At 37.3% G+C, this 21469-nt stretch overlaps 1 protein-coding gene across 9 annotated transcripts in view; it reads right to left on the bottom strand.

Moving 5' to 3' along the window:
• Positions 1 to 21469, bottom strand: part of PTPRT (protein tyrosine phosphatase receptor type T) — a 1282972-nt gene that overhangs the window by 231447 nt on the left and 1030056 nt on the right. For all 9 annotated transcript variants that reach the window (XM_031953982.1, XM_031953984.1, XM_031953985.1 and 6 more), the window contains one exon: positions 19711 to 19813. In XM_031953982.1, coding sequence (XP_031809842.1) covers positions 19711 to 19813 — 103 coding nt within the window. The remainder of the gene's footprint in view (positions 1 to 19710; positions 19814 to 21469) is intronic.

Here is a 21469-nt window from a genome sequence, read left to right as displayed (position 1 = left end):
GTTTTATTTGGACTAATTATTGCTAACTAGGTTCTAAATTCCATTCCCTCTATGTTACTGTCTGCAAATTCTGTCAGCATTCTCTAAATTTGGTACATTCTAAAGTCAATGCCCTGCAGCAAAATCCTGGTTGTCCCATCCAAGTTACCACTCTGGTTCTAAATACCAAGAAGTTTTTCTTACATCCATGTGAAATCAGCCTTTCTTAAACTTCCACTCATTACTCCTAGTTTTGCCCTCAGGGGCTCAAATGTCTCTTTCCCATGACAACTTTTCAAATTATCCAAAGTCAATATTATATCCTTGGCTCTCTACCCTCTGCTTCTATGTGAACACACGCACACACACACATACACACACACACACACACACACACGCCTTTTCTTCTGCAGGCTCAAAACTCCTAATCTTAGCTCTCTGTACCTAACCCTATTACCATTGTTCTTACCCTCCTAAGACTGGGGTCCACCTTGTTAATCCTCTTTCTAACATGTGGTATCCAGAATTGACCAGGATATTCTAGTAACATGCCACTATTGAGATTTTCTCCTCCCTCTTCCTAGCCCTATAACTAACATTGTCTCTTTCTACAATATCTGAATCTCTTTCTTTCTATCTTTTCCTTTACATCTATCAATATCATTGACTTTGTCTGTCTTTGTCTTCATCTCTTTGGTTTCCTCTGTCCATCTCTTTAACTCTGTTTCTCTCTTTTTTTCTTTCAGTTTCAGTCTCTCTGCCTCTCCTTCTCTTTCTGCCTCTCCTCCTTCTTCCCCCTGCTACTGGTGATTTTGTTTCTGTTGAATACTGGAGGTGAGGAAATTTCTTTTCCATTGCAGATTGACGCCTTCTCTGGTTATCTAGTTTGAGAGAGTTGCTCAGGTTCACACAGCCAATAGATGTTAGGAGATAGGACTTGAACCTGGAACTGCCTTCATTCTAAGCTCCTCTCTGTCTATTAGGTGAGGTTGCTTCTCAATGCACTCAAAAGCTCTGTCATAACTGTACACAACAGCTAGAAGTATCATATTTTTAAATTGTTCAAATTTCTTCCCCGTCTAATCTTTTCTTGTTCTCTCATTGCTTGTTACAGGGCAGTATCTCATGGTGTCTCCCTACCAGGTACTATCTCTCCTAGATATGAAATGTTCAGTGTGGCTTCTTTCCCTAAAACTACCTGGGTCATTGGGGTAAGAATTTGCTTTAGGACCCCGTGCGATTTCAATGTCTATTTTCAGAGCATGTTGGTGACAATCCTCCCTATCCTTCCACAACCCACATGCTGACGCAGTGGCCCCCTTTTTTGCAGGGTTCCAAGAAATTATGCATCTGTTAGGGAGGAAATTAACACCTCAAAGCAAACTATAATTAGGAATTCTTCAATTCGGTTTATGCTTTTTCAATTAGGTGCTCTATAATTTTAATCATGGGAGCATTAACATGTTTCTGTAATTTATATACCTGTGGTATAATTAAGTCTTGAAATGCATTTTTCACTACCTGAGCAGTGTCTGCCTGTCTGCTTAAACCCTGCCAGCTTCTTGGATCTCTGGCTCCAGATAGGAGCTGGATTAGAGGGTCATTGATGGGCGTCCCAGTTTGTAGGTAGACCTTAGGCATTAACAATTGTAGGAAGGCAATTCTTGACCAGGAGATAGCCTTGAACATCAGGATTGTTTGTAGATGTTTGGATTCTGACGTTACCGAAGCTGTTGTGACAAAGCCATTTCTGTCTTTGGTAATCATTTAGGATAGCTATTCTAGGAAACTAATTTCAATGAAACAGGGACAGTACGTCCTGGCAAGACTGGCATTATATGAGCACAGTGGAGAACAGATGGATTTAAATAGCAAGAAGTGAACAATAGGGTCCAACTTGGATTGGGATGAGATGAAAACTTTTCCTCAATTCTGTTTCACTAACTATTCTGGGCCTGGAAGCCAATAGGCACACACATTTCTTCAAAACTTAAGACTGTATAGAAAAAGGAGTTTCTAGGATTTTCAGTAGTTTCTCAAATATAAGGGGGGAGGGAAAGAAGAGCAATGAGAATTTTTGTACTTATTTAAAATGAACCCCTGAACTTTTTGAAGGTTAAAAACTTGAACCTGTCTCCTTTTTCTGCTCCCACTGTAACAGCAAATTCAAATCCGCTGACTATTAAAAAAGATGAAAGTAATTGAAACTGGCAAGAAACATAATAGCAGAAAGGTACAAGGCCAGTGTGAGGAAGAACCAGCAATAAGCATTTTACCAAAGGTTTGTAACTTTTTTGAGAACTGGAAGGTACACTTTCTGAGCTCAGGCTCAGGACACACTCAGGCGTTTCATCAGCATGTACTGGTATTAGCACCAGAGATCACTGCCACTGTCCTAATAGAATGCTCGGTATTGAGCAAGTGAAACAAAGAGGCCTCATGTTTTGGTATCTTATAATCTAACCCAAATGATGGGCAGCTAAATAACACACAATAAGCACCAGGCCTGGTCACACAACTCTTCCTGAGTCCAAATCTGGTCTGAGATACTCACTAGCTATGCGACCCTGGGTAAGTCACTTAACCCTGTTTGCTTTAGTTTCCTCATCTGTAAAATGAACTGGAGAAGGAAATGGTGAATCATTCTAATATCTTTGCCAAGAAAACCCCAAATAAGGTTTACAAATGGTTGGATATGACTGAACAATTAACCTAGATGATATCTTGTAGGCAGGCAATCTGAGAATGAAAACAGGGGTAACTCAGGAATAAGAGAAAGGACCACAGAATTTAGAACTAGAGAGGACCTGAGTGCTCACCTATTTCACACCCTTAAATATCTCCTTATTTCCTAGAGATTAAATTGAGAACTGGAGAGGGAAAAATGGTAGAAAGCTTAGAATGAGGATTTGAATACAGATCTTTTTACCCCAAATCCAAACAATTCTATTTATCAAACACTTGTTTTCCCATGAGAAAAACAGCAATAATAATTTTAAAAATGAGCATGTGTTTAGATTAAGAGACTGGAAGATATTGGAATAGTAGATAATGAGCTTACTTGAGGGTTGCAGTACAAATCTCATTTCTGAAACATACTAGCCATGTGGCCCCTTAACGTGTTATAGTGTTCAAAGTCAGCTCTCTAACAATAGGAAGAAGATGTTGATTTGTACTGGTAAAATTAGTTCCTCTGGGAAACTCCCAACACTAATGCAGTCATGTGGCCTGTAAAAAAGTGTGTAATACAGTTGTCCTTACAGGCTCCTCCAGCTCTAAGTATTCTGAAAACCCCCACAGGTCCTAAAACTAGAAAAAGTAGTTTAAATGGTAAAAACTGATCAGCTCTAATTTGGACTGAGATAAGACCAAAACAATTTTTTTTTCTTAATGGATACAACATTTTCTTTTGCCTATTCCTGCTTCACTGCTCTCTCCCCTACTTAAGAACTTAACCTGCATTTTAATGGTCTCTGGTGGCATTTCCCTAATTAATTGTCTGATAGATCAATTCCAAACTTGTCCCTGAAGGTACTGGATGAAGAAGCCTTGGTCTTCTTTGTGATCTTAAGTTATTTCTATTCTCTCTGGGTCTTTTTTCTCATCTAAATGAAATAAGTAAGCAGAATGTTCTAGTTTGGAGGTCTAGAAACAAACAGATGTAGCAGCAGTAAGAACTAAGGATTCTAAACCAGTTGGGACTTTAAAGAATGTTGAAGTGGACTAGGTTGGTCTCCATGATCTGTAAGGTCCTATGACCATGTGAGATATTTGTTGAATGTGGGTCCTACTTTATCTATCCAGTCTACTTGCTAGTGTTAACTTTCTAGCTCATCTCTTCTGCTCCAGTTGATCTTGCTATCTTTCTATACTTCAGACAAACTATTTTTATTTCTATCTTGTAACTTTCTTTTTGTGGTTTCCCTCAGTGATAAATATTTCCCCCTTTCTGTCCATATAGCAAAATCTTACTCATCTTACAAGGCTTGTATCAAGACCCTGCCTTTTCCATGAAATCTTCTTTTCCTAGCCAGCCCTCACCAATCTTTCCTTCAACTTCTGACAGGACTTACTGTCTGTCCTAATGAATTTTATCATTTAATAGTATGCTGTCTTGTACTGAACTGTTCATTTCCTATGTAGAATGACTGCCTCCCCAATGAAATTAATATGTCTCTCACAGGCCTAGAAAACTGCTAAGAATTTAGATGTTGCAATGAATTGAGAGAGTGTGATTAGAATATTGAAGGAGAAATAAAATTCCACTTATTTTATTTTTCTTATTGGGCAGGAACTCTCATGTGAGTTGGTATAGCAGTGTTCCCAGAGCACCAGGTTTGGAAGCCAGAGGACCTAAATTTGTTGATTCTTTGTGTGATCTTGGTTAAGTACCTTTTTTCTCTGGGCCTCTGTTTCTTCATCTTCAAATTGGTCTAAAAGGCTTCTATGATTCTATAAAGTATTTGAAAGACAGAAATTAAAGCTGTAGAGCAATAAGAGGGAAGGAGGGGAATTTTAAACCAGTGGGACGAGTTTGTGTGTAATTGGGTGTCAGATAATGGAAAAGAGATATCACTAAATTATAGAATCCTAGAAACACAAATTTAGAACTGAAAGGGACCTTAGAAGCCAACTAGACATAAGGTCAAATGATCATCAATAGAATTCAAAGTCCTCATTTTACAGAGAAGGAAACAGACTAAGATTGAGTTGGTCCCATCCTGAGAACCAGGAAGCAAAATCTGAATTCTCAGAAAGTTCTCCCTAATTCCCAACTTTTCTTTTCTATCCATGGTGCCAACTAGCTGCCTCATTTCATCCAAATTACCCATTTTATAGATGAGGATACTGAGATCCAGACAGGCCCACTAGCATCAGTTCATACTGGCTCACTTCATTGGCAGAAGTAGGAATACAACAAAACTCTCTGCCACAAAATCCATTAGATCATACTTTAGATGTTACTCATGAGATGCCTCAGGATTAAAAAAAAAAAAAAAATCTTGGCTACCAACAATCTGGTGATGAGTTTCTCTAATTCAGAGAGGCTAGTCTTTGAAAGACACAAAAAAATCCATTGACTGATCTGTACACATAGCCTACCCAATATGATGAAATCTAACATATTCTGTCCTCCACTGTATGGATTTTGAGAGCCAGAGCCACCTACATAATCAGGATAAGGCTTATGGGTAGGATGTTAATGGATTCACAGAAATGTAGGTGTATATATTCATATGTGTTTATAAATACACCCAGATACATATATATGCACAGTGAAGAAAAACACTTTATCCATTTGCATAAATCTCATAGTTGTGGAATAAATAGCTCTTTAAAGAAAAGGTTATACCTTATACCAAGTTATACCTAGTTAAAAATAAAAACAAACATTCAAAATCTGTCAGTGAAATAGAGATATCTAAAAAGAAATTTCAAATCGGTTATACCTTATACCTCGTTATACCTAGTTAAAAATAAAAACAAACATTCAAAATCTGTCAGTGAAATAGAGATATCTAAAAAGAAATTTCAAAAATACTAAAAAAAATTTAAATTTATATTACTTGAAGGAGCTTTTTCATTCCATTCATAAATACATGCATGCATATATATGTCAGCATTATGGAATTAAGAGAAATCAGATCTTGAAGCTGGGAAGATGCATTCAAATTCTACCTGTGACTTCTACTGGCTCTGTGACACAAGAAGCCACTTGGATTCTCAGTGATTTAGACAGTTCTCTCAGACTATAAATAGGAATAGAGGGGCTGACCTATATTGATAGAGGAAGTGTAATCACTTGGGAGTTCTTATACCAATGAAATCATAGGTTCAACCTCTATCCTTATATTCACACTCACACATACACACATAAATATGTTAACACATGTAAAATTTATCAGGACAGACAAGAAGTCCTGTCAGAAGATGGAGAAAGATTGAAGGATCAAGGAAGGCTAGGGTAGCCAGAGATTTCTTGTAGAATTAGTAGTATGTGTGTGTGTGTATGTGTGTATTTACATATACATACATATACACACAGACCTACATATATGTTTATATTTGTATTATATACATATATACACATATGAAATACATATACACTCTCTTCTATGTGTGTGTGTGTGTGTGTGTGTGTGTATAAAACAAATAGGCAAGGTAGATTATAAAATGAGGCTCTACATTAATAAACTGGACAATATATATCCAAATTAGTATTCTGATTCAGTCATAGGAGCAGATGCTTTTGAGCAGGCAAGAACCTTGTACATAACAAACTTCAACAATTTCATTTTAGGGTTGAGGAATTGGATGTTTATAGAAGGCAAATGGCTTGCCCAACATAAAAAAAGTATTTCAAATTAGGTTCCACAATTCTTTAGAAAGCCAGTGTTAAGTTCACTACAAGTGATCACGAAAAGGGGATGGTACAGGTATTTTAAAAAGTCTTATGAAGAGATGTGTTCTGCCTTCCCCTTCCTTTTCCTTAACCCACTCCATCCCCTTTTCACCTCCTATTTGTGTGCTGTTTATGCAATTAGAAGATTGTCTCCTTGAAATTGGGGACTGCCTTATGTGATTATATTTGTACAGTGATTGGCATATGGTTAAGGCTTAATAAATGATGTATCTATATATTTATCTCCCAGTGAAGCAAGCCAACAAGACACAGAAAACAGATTTAATTCTGCTTGGTCTAACAGGGTATAACTAAAATCATTGGTTTGACTTAATGTTTAAAAAAAGACGTTCTAAACAATCAGAACTATCTAAAAGGTGAAATAAGTTACTTTATGAGGTAGTAGATTTCTAATTATTAAAAGTATTTGAAGTCAATAATTATAAGAATGTTGGAAAAAAGGTCCATATTCATGTTTCAGGTAGGAACTGGATTCTGTAGTCTCTTCAAACAGATTCTAACAATATGATTCTTAACATATAAAATAGCCCATTGTATAATGTTGGCCCTAAGATAAAAAAATTTGTATTCTACATGAATTTTTAGAGAAACTACTATGTATTTCCTTGGAAAAGATAAATGGGGAGATAATTTTGAACATATTGTTAACTCAAAAGAGGTTTGGCAAAAATTAAATTGAAGCCAACATGTTAAATTGTATACTTTGCACAATTAGGTATAAAAAAAGCTACATGAACTGAGTATCAATGATTATACAAGTTAATAAATATAGAAGAGAACCAAATTAGCTACCTTTCATAATTGTGAAAAGGGTAATTTTTAAGCAAAGAACAAAGCCAATAATAAAAGTTAAAATGGAGAATTTAGAGTATTTGCAATTGAAAAGCTTTGCAGTAAGAAAAATTATTCAGTAAAGGAAACAGGTGATTGATTGGGGGGAGGGAGAATCTTTGTATCAAATGTCTCTGATAAGGGTCTAGTATCTGAGATATAAAGCCAACTAACACAAAATATAGCATGATAAAATGGCATACCCTAATGAATAAATTATTAAACTATGTGAACAAACAGTTCTCAAAGGAAGAATTACAGATGATCATCAAGCATGACAAAGATTGCCCCAAATTACTCCTAAGCAGAGAAATAGAAATAAAAAAACAACTAATATACTCTATATTGACAAATATTGCAAAATAACCATTGCAAATAAAAAAAGAGTATTGGGACAGTCTGTAGGAAAACAGACAAACTAACACTATAGTAATGGTTAGAGCTGTTGAACTGGTCCAACCATTCTGGAAAGAAATAAGTATTTAAATTAAGAAAGTAATTAAAATGTTTATACTCTTTGACCTAGAGATCATACTCCTAGATGTGTATTTTTAAGTGGTCAAAAATAGAAGGAAAGGTCCAATAAAAAACCAATATATCCATAACTATTCTTTATATTAGCAAAGAACTAGAAACAAAATAGATGCCATCAACTTGGAAATGGCCCTTTGTCTAACCAAATTGTATCTGTAGACATAATGAAAAACTATTATGCTGTAATAAATAAAGATTATAGAACTTCATAAGATAATTGTGTGAACTGATGTGAGCTGAAATAAATCCAGGAAACACAAATACATAGATGTGTGTGAATACACAATGATTATGGCAATGTAAAGCAAAAAACAAAAAACAAAAAACCTAAAGTAAACTAAAATAACCAGAAGTCAAAACAACAGTTGGTAATTATGACAAAGTTTGGAACAAAGACAAAATATGAAAACTCCTTCTTTGCAGAGGGAGGGAATTATAGAGGTAGAATATGGAGTATATTGCGGGATTTGACTGATATATTGGTCATTTTTGCTGAGCTGACTCATTCTCCACATCCTTCTGCTTCTTGCTTATAAGGAATGGTTCTGGAATAAAGGGGCAGGGATTTATAGGGAAATGAAAGTAATGGAAAACCAATTTTTTATAAGATCTATCATTTTACCAGTATAATGGGCTCTAGTCAGGAACTCTCACCACCAAGGTAAATGGCACCTTCTTTTCAACATATAATTTTAGAAAGTTGTCAGAAAGGAACTGAGCAATTGAATGGCTTGTCCAGGGTCACAGATACTATTACATGTCATGGACAGGATCTGAGCCCAGCTTTTCTTGACTCTGAGCCCATATCTTTATCTACTATACCACAATGCTTCTTAAAAAAAGATATCGGTAAAAAAAATTTTAAAGCGGAAGAGATGACTAGCCTGGAAGCAAAGAAAGAATGGCTACATCAACACAATGTTATAAAGGAAAAACTACAAGTTCTAGAAATGTACTGTGTAGAGAGGGACATATAAATATTGGAACAGTTGGTGGGCAGGATATAATAAACATAGGGTGTTATACAATATAACACTCTGGGTAAATAGAATTTTTACCTACAGTGAGTTGTGAGCTCATAAAAGTACAATTAAGAAGACTATGGGAACTTAGAGTTCCTGGTGTAAGGGATGGTATTGGTGCCAGTATAGATCCCTATTATGGGTTCTCCAAATGGTATCTTTGAAAAATATAAACTCCTCTTTCCCCCTTGTTATTCAGCTCTTCCTTATAAAATACACATCTTCCAGTTTCATTTATCTATTACCTGGCCAGGTAATAAGAGTTTATACTTGCTGTCTTTTCTCCTCTGATATGACCACTACCATAATGCAAGTCCACTTACCTTATTCTATTGTAGTAGACTATTGTAGTAGCCTGGTATAGGTCTGCCTGCAACAAGTCTCTTCCCAGGTCATTCCATCCTTCATTCAGCTGTCAAAATGATCTTCCTATAAAGCATGTCTGATCATGTCCCCTACTCATTAAATTACAGTGGCTCCCTGTCTCCTCTAGGACCAAATATAAATCCTTTGTTTGGCATTCAAAGTCCTTTATAACCTGTTTTTTTTAACCTTTATGTTCCTCTTCTATCTTATTTATCCCTACATACTCTGCAACTCCATAGCATTGGCCTTTTTGTTCTTCCTCAAATGTGACACTTCATCTTCCAACTCTGGATGGTTTTACTTAATGGAACGTCCTTCTTCTACACCTCCTGGCTTCCATTCCTTTTTTAAGTCCTCACTAAAATTCCACCTTTTATAAGAAGCCCTTCATTGAATATTTCAAATTTTATCCCAATATCATTTGTTTGTTCATAGTTGTTTGCATATTGTTTCCTCCATCAGACTGAGTTCCTTGACAGCAGAGACATTTTTTGCCTTTGTTAGGATCCACTGTACTTAACAGCATTTGACACACAGTAAGTAATTAATAAAGGTTTACTGACTGATTGACTGAGCCTAAAGATTCTAAGCCAGTTACTACAGCTAAAACTATTTTATCCCAAGTAGGGAAGGCATTGACTCCTTTTTTGGATGAGAATTCTGTGTGAAAATATGGTCTCCTCCAAAAGAGGAAACAAGATTCTGAGACAGTTAATGCTTTTGGTGACTATGAGAAACATGTTACTAATCTGCCCAAATTCACAAAAGAGTTTCTGGATTTTAGCAGGCCAAATACAGCCATGCATGGAAGGGAAACTTGCTTCTGAATAGCCTGACTCCTGGATTCAACTGCCCCTTTTAAGCCTTATTAAACTGCAGACATTCCCTCTCCCAGATATTTGCCCAGAGTTAAGAGAATTTCTGCCTCTATCCTCCCCATTTCTTACCCGACATGAGAAAATGGAGGACCCTGTGCCTTCTGACACTTTGGGATGAAACTGTGTGGAACCTGGGGAGTCAAAATCAGTGAACTGGCTTAGAGAGATGATTTCTAAATATAATTGTAGTACCTCATCTAGCACTGTGTGGACAGAGACCCTCAAAATCCTCAGGCTTATATATGTTAATAAATCCCCTAAATTTTCACTTTTTCCTTCTTAATTGGACACTCATATATACCTGTGCCTGCAAATCAGACTGTAATGATTTCAATTTTCTTCACTGGAGCTCAGGAGACAGCCCAAGTTGTTCTGTGGTGTGCTTATGAGCTCCCATCCCAGATCTGCCTTTATTAAAGGAATCCTGGAGGAAATTTGTCAATCATCTTTTTTAAAATCTCCCAATAAAGTTTTTTCTTTCTTTAAAAGTTAGATGTACCTCCATTTCCTGATGTAGTTTTCTGCCATATTTTTTCATTTGCATAATTCTTGCTAAATTCAGGTCTGAAACAGGAAAGGAATAGAAATTCTGAGCTCCCTAACCTGAATGACTTTAAAAGGTCATTTAGTTTATATCACTTAAACCAACCATCATAATTTCAAAGACAAGTGAGAGAAGGTACTTGTTAATCTGAGTATTTAGAAAAATAAGCAAATTCTTTTCTCCAGATGAACTGCCTGGGTCCTAAGACAAAATTCTATTCTACTTTTTTATTCCATTTTTTATAGACATTAAGTACTTTCTAGGTGCAAAACACTCTGGGATGTATATGAGCCAAAAAAGAAACCTTCCTTCAAAGGGTTTACATAATTGTGGGGCACAAAACATTTAAACAAGTAGGTTATTATATAAGATTATTTAAAGAGGAACACAATACTAACTGAGTGGCTCAGTGGAGAATACATGAAAGAAACTAAAAATTCTAACAACTAGAGGTAAGAAGAAAGTACATTTTAGTATGGAGAATATTGTATTCAAGGTTGCAGAAGCAGGAGATGGAATACTGAATTGGGGGAACAAGAAGGGACCCTGTTTCTGTAAAATGAAGAATGTCTGAACTAGCTAGATTTCTGACTTTATCTCTACAGGAAATTTTCCCTAAACTCCTTCTACCAAGGCAAATAAGCAGTTTTTCTTTCATTAAATGTTTTAGAGAATTTCCTAGGGAATTGAGAAGGTATACGACTTGTCCAAATAGGAGTACAAGTCCTTGGAGGCACATCTTCCTGATTCCAAGGCCAGTTCTCTACCTTCCATACTGCCTCTATATTAAGGTCAGTTAAATGAAATAATTCTATAAAAGTAGGATGAAGCCATATTATAAAGGGCTTTAAATGCTAACCATGGTAATTTGTATTTTATCTGAGAGGAGATAGAGAACTTGTAAAGGTAATTGAGCAGTGATGGGGTGGAGGTGGGTGGGCTTGAACAGGGAGGGCTGAGCTACTACAGTTTAAAACATTGAAGAACCCTTCAGACCATTGTCAGAGCAGCCAGCTATGGCCAGAGTTCTCTCCTGATGCTAGGAAGTTGTCTTAATGCTTCTTTAGATCTTCAGACCAAGCCTATGGTTCCCTCAGTCTGACCTCTTTATTGGCTTCTACTGACTGACACAGTTTGCCCCAGCAAACCCTTACCTATCCAAATGTCCAGACTGGTAACCTGGAGGTTATAATTGTCATCTTATACCACTGCCCGAGAATGCCTAGTGCTTACACCACCCATTATATCCTTGGTCCACAAAGAGCTACCAGACTATGGAAGAATGAATATTTATATATATCCATTCCTTCCCCAAATCAGAATTTCTGGCATCCTTTAGTTTTCTCTATCAACCTTTAGTTTCTGGCTGGCCAGAAGAGGAAATAATTTATTTAAATTTTTAAGCCTTTAAGCTCATTCTTCTCCTTCATGGTAGATGAATCCATCATGGAATCTAAAAGTAAAGAGACTGAGGAAAGCATTTGTCATCTACTCTTTGACATAGGATTTGATGATTTCATGACTGTGGATAGTTCCTCCACTAGTGAAGAATGAAACTTTTCCATGAATTCATAGACAGCCATTTTGAGTTGCAATGGTCATCAACTGGTAGAAAATCTTCTGGAAATGATTTTTCCAGACCCAGCCAAATTGGAATCTGACTATCAGATGCTCTGGCAGTCAATTGACCTGTTGTCACTGGACCTTTCCAGCTTGAGAGGAACCTACCAGTTCTTTTGCTCTGCTGGTAATAGCCTCCTAGATCCCATGTGCTCCCACAAAGAAGTAATGGAGAAAAATTTCAACGGAGGAACTAAGTTCTACACAGAAGAACTTCATTAATTGGCTCATCAGTCAACAAGCATTAATAAGTATCTGCTGTGTGCATACAAAGGAGAAAAATGCAAATCCCTACCTTCAAGGAGCTTACATGCTATAGGAATTCATCAAAGGAAAACCCAAAGTGCAGTGTTAGCCTGGAACTAGATTCTTTATCCCAATGGAGGACAATTGGATAATTGAACATGACTTCTTTCATTCCTATAATTACTATCCATACTTGTAGAAGTTAAGACTCCCATTCTTATTTGTTTGATTTTTCAATAATCCCTTATTTCCTAAAAGTGTTATAGTGTATATATTTTACTGTTACAAAATTAAAATTGGGTCATTTAAAAAAAAGAATTTAATAATAATTCTTGACATTTCCTGGAGTGTTATATAGACACCAAGGCCTTGAGTAAGATGCTGCTCCTTGCTGGTATATGTGATGAATTGCTCCATTGAAATAATTTGGATTTCAAGGTCCTCATTTGCTTTTGCTATTCAGCTGGAAGAACATAGCAGATTTACTATTACATGTGATTTTACTTCCCACATGCTGCCCTATTTTCTTCCTGATTGTTTTTGGCTACTTCATATTCCTTAGCCATGACTCATTGCACCATCTTGACCACTAGCTTTTGTCCACTCCATTCAGTAATGCCATTCTCTTCTCAAATAAATTTTTAGCAAAAAGGTTTCTCTCTCATTGTCCAAGATTCACCATAGAACAGGGTAGGATCCCTGAAGGGGGCAGGGTCAATTTTCATTTGAAAATTCTTCTAGGAAAAACTGGGGAAACCTACTCTTTCCAACATTTTGTTCTAGTAATAGAAAAGAAGAGTCTGCCACTATTTGTCCACAAAAGGAAGAGACTGATTTATGTTTGGAATGGGTCTGCCACAGCTTTGGGAAATGACCCTCAGTCTCACTGTGGGGACCATATCAAGATTATTAAAAGGTCAAGCAGCTTCTTCTGAAGGTAGTAACAGATCAGAGTGACAGGGTGGGGAGCCAGAGGTTGTTTGTGAGCATTCTAGTAGGAGCTAAATATTACATTCAAGTCCCGGCTTGATTGATCTTTTAAATGATTCTGCACTTCTGTCACTTAAAAACCAATAACTCTCAGAGGCCTGAGGAAACCCACGTTAAGGTAATAAATTTCCATTGGGAAGTATTCTAGAAATAGAGCAGGCAGCACAGTGGATGCAGTTATAGCAATGAATAGATGGGGGCCCCAAATTTCAGGCCTCTCACATTGACCCAGGTAGGGCTTCTCTCATTCACCTGTACTGCCAGACAAGCTGAAATTGGACAGGTTTGGCTTTGAATGAGAGAGGGAAATGCCACATGTGGGGTTTTCTTGGCCAAGACACTGTCATTTCTTTCTGTAGGGAATTAAGATAAACAGGTTGAGTGACTTGTCCAGGATCATACAGCTAAGTGAATGCTTGAGGCTGCATTTGAACTCAGATCTTCCTGACTGCAGGCTTACTGTTTTATCCACTGAGCCACCTAATTGCCTTGTAGCAAACAGGGTTAGGTGACTAACCCAAGATTATGCAGCTAGTAAGAACGAAGCTAAATTTGTACTGAGATTCTTCTGATTCCACTCTCCCTGCTCTAACTGACTTAGCTGCCCTCTAACCAAAGTATTGAAGGACAGAACTGGGATGATGACATGATTACAATGCCATTTACTTAGTCCTTTAAAAATTACAAATCACTTTATATATATATATCACTTCATTGACCCTTATAGAAATACTGTGAAGAAGGTGATGTAGATTTTTAAAAATTACCACTTTAGAGAACATGTAAGTGACTCCTCTATAGTCACTCAGCTATTGAATGTCAGAGGCCAGTTTCTCTACTAAAAATTCAGTATTCTTTCCCACTCTACTCAACCGCTTTCCTGACATCACATCCCTCGCTTCCTTTCCACCCCATTTTACCCCAAATGGAACGAGAACAAGCTTTTAGTAATGGAAAGAACCCTGGCTTTGTAGTCTGCTAGTTGCTAATTGTATAATCTTGGACGAATCCTACTTCCTCATTGGGATTCAGTTTCTTCCTCCATATATGACAGAGTTTAACTATATTCCTTTCATGGGTCACCATCATTATGGCTCTTTGACATATGGAAATCTGAGCAAGAATTTGACAACTGGTTATCATGGTGTCAGAAAGAAAATTAAGTCAATCCTATTTTGGTTGGATCCATAGAATCACAGCAAACTAGATTCTCCCTTCAGCTTTTTAAGAGGCTTTCCTGCTACTCTAATGATGAATTCAATTCAGCAAACATTTATTAAATATCTATTATGTGTAATAGACTATGCTCAGCATTGGGAAGATACAAAGATAAAGTCTTGCCCTCATGGCCCTTATAATCTAGTAGGAAAATATGCTTCTTAGAGAAATAATTGCTGCACGAAATGGAAGATAGTAAATGCACTGGAAGAGTACAAGCAAACTTGACCTTATCAGTGATAAAGACTTTACCCATTCCTTAATCTCGATTTAACAAATCTTCTCTAAACTAAATCCCAGCAGCCTGAAATTACTAACTTCTTATATTTGTGTAGCATTTTATAATTCCTAAAGCACTTTCACAAAGGAAGGAGGGAAGAGAAAAAAGAAACCATTTTTTTAACATAAATGATCCCTCCTTTCCTACTTCACTTCCTCCCTCTTCCTTTCCTTTCCTCCTTCTGTTTTTGTTCTTTCCTTTCCTTCCTTCCTTCCTTCCTTCCTTCCTTCCTTCCTTCCTTCCTTCCTTCCTTCCTTCCTTCCTTCCTTCCTTCCTTCCTTCTTTTCTTTCTCATGGCTCCTTTGTTGAAATAGATGTCATTTCTGAGCATTTAACATTATGGACATTACTAGGTTGGTTCCCAAAGGTTTATGAAGGCAATTTCAGTGCTACCATATGAAGATAAACAGCAGCCCTGTCATGAAAGATGGATAATAGTTACTAGTTGGAAGGAAGGAAATAATCATTTAAATGTTATGTTGTACTAGGCACTGGGCTAAATGTTTTACAGATATTCCCTCATTTAATCCTCCAACAACCCTGGAAGGTAAATGTTCTTATCCCCATTTTACAATTGAGGTGACTGAGGCAGACATAGGTTAAATCACTTATCTAAGTTCCCACAATCAGTAAGTATCTGTGCCAAGAAAACCCCAAATAGAGTTACAAGAGTTGAAAATGATTGAAAATGACTGAAAAATAACAGCTATTTTAAAGAGCAATACAAAGCAAAGGCTTATTTTTGTCAGGTCTATTATACCTGTATGAATGACTTGCTACTGTTTCCCCAAAGCTCCATAAGATAACCTCAAAACTATTGGACTTGGTTAAAAAAAAAGTCCTCCTGATTTGTTTCATAGCTTTTAGTAAAGCAACAACTAGGATGGGGTGATGGAGACTTTGTCTCTGGTACTGGATTTAGAGGGTATAAATGGCACTTGCAGTCCTTCAGTAGTAGAACAGAACTCAGTACCTAGTTAGCAAGGATCATTTAGTTAAACTAGGAAGCTACTAGATGGCAGACTAGGGTGAATCCCTTCCAAATTCATCTTGGTTCCTCTACCTTTTGAAGTCTCTATCATGGCAGTGTTTCATTGCTTTCTACTAATGATATGATAGTGTTAGTTAAAGTCCTCACCCCTTCAAATGAGGCTACTTGTCATTAGGATAATTAATTCTTAGATATGATTCTAATCTCTAGATTTGAAGGCAGAATGAGAGACAGGATAGTGATCTACGGATATAGTGTGAGGCAGGTGGGACCCACAAGGCATTCATGGTTTGGTAAATAGGATTCTCAGAAAGCAAAGCAGAAAACAGCATAAAATATACAAATGCCCAGTCACATGGTACATTATTACCAATATACACATCACTCATAATAACCATGTCTTAAAGATATGTCAACTTATCATCATTTGGAGCTTGGAGGTATCCAAGGGAACAGCAAAGAATTGCCCATGATTTGTGTTTTGTTTATTTTCCTTCTCATAATCTCTGTGCAGGACTGTGATTTGGACCCTGGGGTACAGGGAAGATAATGGAAGCCAATAAAAATAACAACAAAGACTGCTCTATTTAAATATACAATTCATTCAATGTCATTTTTTTTTATTGAATGGGAGGTGGGACAAGCAATCTTCCCAACAACCTCACAATAGACAATGTGGTATAATGGTTAGAGAATTAGACTTGAATCAGAGAATCACGAAAACCTTCATTCAAACCCTGCCTCTAATACTTAGCTGTATGAATAGGAGCCTCTAATACTTATTAGCTATATGAACCTCTCAGAGTCTTTATGTCCTCCTCTTCAAAATGGAACTGAAGCCTGTTTTTTAATGAAAATATACCATTGGAAAATGCTTTTTAAAACTTGAAGTGCTTGACAAAAATCATTTTTTGAGCATACACAAACAAATCCTTGAGCTTCTAGGACTGATGCTGTTCTTTTTGTGGTAGCAAGGAACTGAAAACTGAGTGGATGCCCATTAGTTGGGAAATGGCTGAATAAGTTATGGTATATGAAGGAAAAGGAATATTATTGTTCTATAAGAAATGATGAGCAGACTGATATCAGAAAATCCTGGAAAGACTTATATGGGCAAGATGATGCAGGCAAAGTACTGATCTTGGAGTCCAGGGGGTCAGGTTTGAATCCTGCCTCTGATACTTACTCCCTGTGTTAACTTAGAAAATTTACCTTTCTCTCTCCAGGGCCTCAGTTTCTTTTTTTCCCTTTTTTTTCCCTTTCCTTTGTTGGGGTGGAGGGTTGGTGAGGCAATTGGGTTAAGTGACTTGCCCAGAATGCTGCATTTGAAGTCAGATTCTCCTGACTTCAGAGTTGGTAAACCATTGCACCATTGAGCTGCCCCCTTCAAGTTCTTTATATGAAAAGAGAACATTGGACTAGATGGCCTCTGAGGTCTCTTAAAGCAGTGGTGTCAAACTCAAATAGAAATGGGGCCCCATTAATTAATTTATAAAGCTCTCTGAGGGCTGCATATTGACTCTGCATATTAACTTTGTCTCAAAATATTATCTTTTTTGGTATTTTTATTATTTTGTTATATTATCTTCTCAACTATATTTTAATCTAGTATCACACTGAAGAGTAATGTAGACCAAAAACATGTGCTCAACACCCCTACCTATGGCTCTTAATCCTATTCCTAGAGTGGTTTTTCTTCTGGGAAGACTTCCTCAGCTAGGTCTTCAAACCAGAGACAAACTCACCTAATCTCTGAACTGGTGGACATATTCAACAAGGATTTTTTTTCCTGCCAGAATACCATTTTTTCACAGGCCTTGCCAGGAATGGAAGCACTCTTTTGTCTGAAAGAATGGCACCCAAAGATGCAAGCATAGGCTTTCGGGGATAAAGGGCTTTTTAAAATCCTCCTGTGTACAGCTCATAGAGGCATGTCTCCAAGCCACAATTTTAAAAGAGGGCAGATCCTGAACATCTTGTCTGGACAGACTGACAAGAGCACCCAAAGTTCTCAATTCCCTGAAATTCTGGCTGGATTTGCCAGTTTCATAACATGACAATTATTTATACTAGGTAGTATACAGGCTGTGTGCTTTTTCTTTTTCTCACCTTTGTCCTTCACAAACATATCTTTCACGTAACTTGATGATTGAGACAAAGTGCCCAGGTAGATAAAGAGCTGACCTTGGATTTGTATTCTTATCTTATCTCTGACCTATACTGGACAAGTGATCCTAGCGAAGTCAAAACCTCTCAAACCTTCTAAATAATTCTCTAATACTATAAGTAACATCAAAAGTTCTACTCTTATAAAACTATGTACACCCTTTGATCTGGCAGTATCTCCACTGGGTATGTATCCCAAAGAGGAATAAAAAGAGGGAAAAGGACTCACATGAACAAAAATGTTTGTAGCAGCTCTTTTTGTGGTAGCAAGGAACTGGAAACTGAGTGGATGCCCATTAGTTGGGAAATGGCTGAATAAGTTATGGTATATGAAGGTAAAGGAATATTATTGTTCTATAAGAAATGATGAGCAGATTGATGTCAGAAAATCTGGAAAGACTTACATGAATTGATGCTAAGTGAAATGAGTAGAACCAGGAGAATATTGTACACAGTAACAAGATTATATGATGATCAACTGTAATGGACTTGGGTCTTCTCGACAACGTGGTGATTTAAGGCAATTCCAGTAGACTTGTGATGAAAAGTGCCATCCACATCCAGAGTGAGAACTATGGAGACTGAATGTGGATCAAAGCATAGAATTTTAATCATTTTTTGTGGTGTTGTGTGTTTGCTTGTTTTTTCCCCTTCTCATTTTTTTCTCTTTTGATCTGATTTTTTTTTATTCAGTATAACAAATTTAGAAATATGTTTAGAAGAATTGTACATATTTAACTTATATCAGATTACTTGCTTCCCTGGGGAGGCAGAATGGGGAGAGGAGAGAGAAAAAATTTGGAACACAAGCTTTTGCAAAGGTCTTTGCATGCATTGGAAAAATAAAATACCATTTAAAAAGTGCTGCCCTGAACTGGTAGTAATATTCTCCTCACATGGAAGTTCACCATGCTAAGGAAATCATGGGCAGGTGGCTCAATGAATGTTCTAATTTCCTAGATGACTCTAGAATCAAGAAGATCTGAATTCAAATATAGCTTGAAATACTTCCTAGTTATGTGACTTTGGGCAAGTCACTTAACCACTATTTGCCTCAATTACTTTATCTGTAAAATAATTGTACAGTACCTACTTCCATGGATTGTTATAAGAATAAAATGCAACAGTATTTGCAAAGTACTTTATAAATTTTACAGCATTATAAATGCTATTATTATTCCTATTTCTAAGTACATTTGACATTGACCTTTATAGCAGTATCCCGATCATCACCAGTGTTTCTAGGAATTGGGCTGAGAAAGATCCAACTGAACCAATCTTGCTTCATGGAGATAATAAGCCTCTCCCCAAGTCAACTCCTGCAGTGTTAAAAGAAGTGAACTGGAAGAAACAGGGTCCTTTTCATTCCCTCCCTGATCTGAATCTCCTCCTTGACCTTTCTCTGTAGGATTGGAGAATTTCTGTCTGTCCAGGAAACAGATTCTATGCCCACACTTCTAGCTTTGCCTCATGCTATTCTTCTTCCTAGTTAAGCTCTCAGAGCTTGTCATTGTCCAGGATGTGTCAGTATCATTGATGCAGAAGAAAAAGAAATGAATGGCCCTAGAAGGAGGAATGAGATCTGATATGCCCCCTGACCTCCCCCCCAACAGAGAATCACCTGACAGGTGCACCCCGGGATCGAGCAGGCTTCAGCATGACAGTAATGGTTGTGTCTGTCTCATTCAGAGGTGAATCTGTGTCATACTCAGGCATTGAAGGAGCTGTGAAAAGAGGAGAAAGTGGGCAAGAGAAAAAAAGAGAGGAACATAGGAAGAGGGAAAGAGAGATGGGGAAAGAAGAGAAGGAGGGAGAGTGGGAGGAATGAGGAGCAGGGGAAAAGAAAGAAGGAGAGGAAAAAAGGGGAAGAGAGGGAAAAGGGAGAGAGAGCAAAACACAGAGAGAAGAGGAGTAGGGGAGAAGAGAGGAAAAAAGAAAGAAAGAGAGATACAGAGAGAGACAAAGAGAGACAGAAACAAACAGAGAAAGAGGGGAAAGAGAGAGCCAGGAGGGAGAGAGAGAGAGGAAAAAGGAGAGAGGGGGAGGGGAAGAAGAGGAGGAAGAGGAAGGGAGGGAGGGAGAGGAAGAAAGAACAGGAGAGAGAGAAAGAAACCAGTGATTAGCCATTAACCAGGAATAATTCTTACCAGTTTACCAATTCTCACTGGGGTGAGATAGATTAGGGCTGTGGTTCTTAACCTGAGATTTATGAATATGATATACATGCATAACTACATATATATGTATGTATATATATACACACATGCAGACATTTGTATATATGTGTACACACTTATGTATTTGTATACATATGATAACAGAAATTCAATATAATTGGTTTCCTTTGTTATACTAAATATTTTATTTTATACTTTTAAAAATATTATTCTGCTAAAGAGTCCACAGGTTTCATTAGACTGCTAAAGGATTATACTACATACAAGTAAAGACCCTTTGTCTAGGGGGAAGTACATTTGGTAATGTGAGCACTGAAAGTTAAAGGCAGTTGGATCGTCTTTGGAAATGTAGGCAATAACATTGTGTCTGCCCACAGATTTGATGTAGCATTGCTATGGCTTCTTATTCTATAGAAATGGTCCACATCAATATCATGAAAAGCCATTTATGAGATATCCTTCAAAGGACAGCATGAGACAGTGGGAAGAGTGCTAGATTAACAGTTGGGAGACTGAGGCTTGACTCCTCTTCCTATTTATGTGATCTTGGATAATCATTTAGCCTCTTAGGAACTTATCTTCCTCATTTATAAAATTAAAGGATTGGACTTTCCAAGTTGCCTCTCAAATCTCCACCTTCTGATCCTGTCAGCTTTGTGATTTCATGTAAGTTAATCCCTTTTTTAGGACTCAGTTTTTCTTTTCTCAAATGAAAGAAGTACAACTCTAAATCTATGATCTTATAATCATATACCTTGATCTGGTCGTTCAAAGATGGGATCCAGTTCAGATTCTTCTACATTAGTGGTGTGACTGACACTTCCATCTCTGACTCTCTTCCCTTGTAATATGAAGGACTTAGTCTAGAAAGTATCCAAGATTCCCCTCAATTCTGCATATTCTGGGATCTCTGACAGTAATTCTGTGATGCAGGACAGTCACCATCATTCTATATCCCAGGCACTAACTATGTCATCTCTTATGAACACCCATGCAAGCTGTCCAGGCTTAAGCCTTGGACCTGCCTATAGGGCTTGGGAAAGCCCTATGAAGACTCCAATCGTCTAACAACATTTTTCCAGAGACTAACCCAGTAGCAGGGAGCCTATAATCTGGAATATAACTGGGGGTAAGGGCAATGAGTTTTTTTCTGCTTTCTTTTGCCATTGAGGGCTTCAAATCCAATCCAATGAGCCTAGACCA

Source organism: Sarcophilus harrisii, chromosome 2 (assembly GCF_902635505.1).
Source record: "Sarcophilus harrisii chromosome 2, mSarHar1.11, whole genome shotgun sequence".
Lineage (NCBI taxonomy): Eukaryota > Metazoa > Chordata > Mammalia > Dasyuromorphia > Dasyuridae > Sarcophilus > Sarcophilus harrisii.
This window is presented reverse-complemented; position numbering and strand designations above follow the sequence as displayed.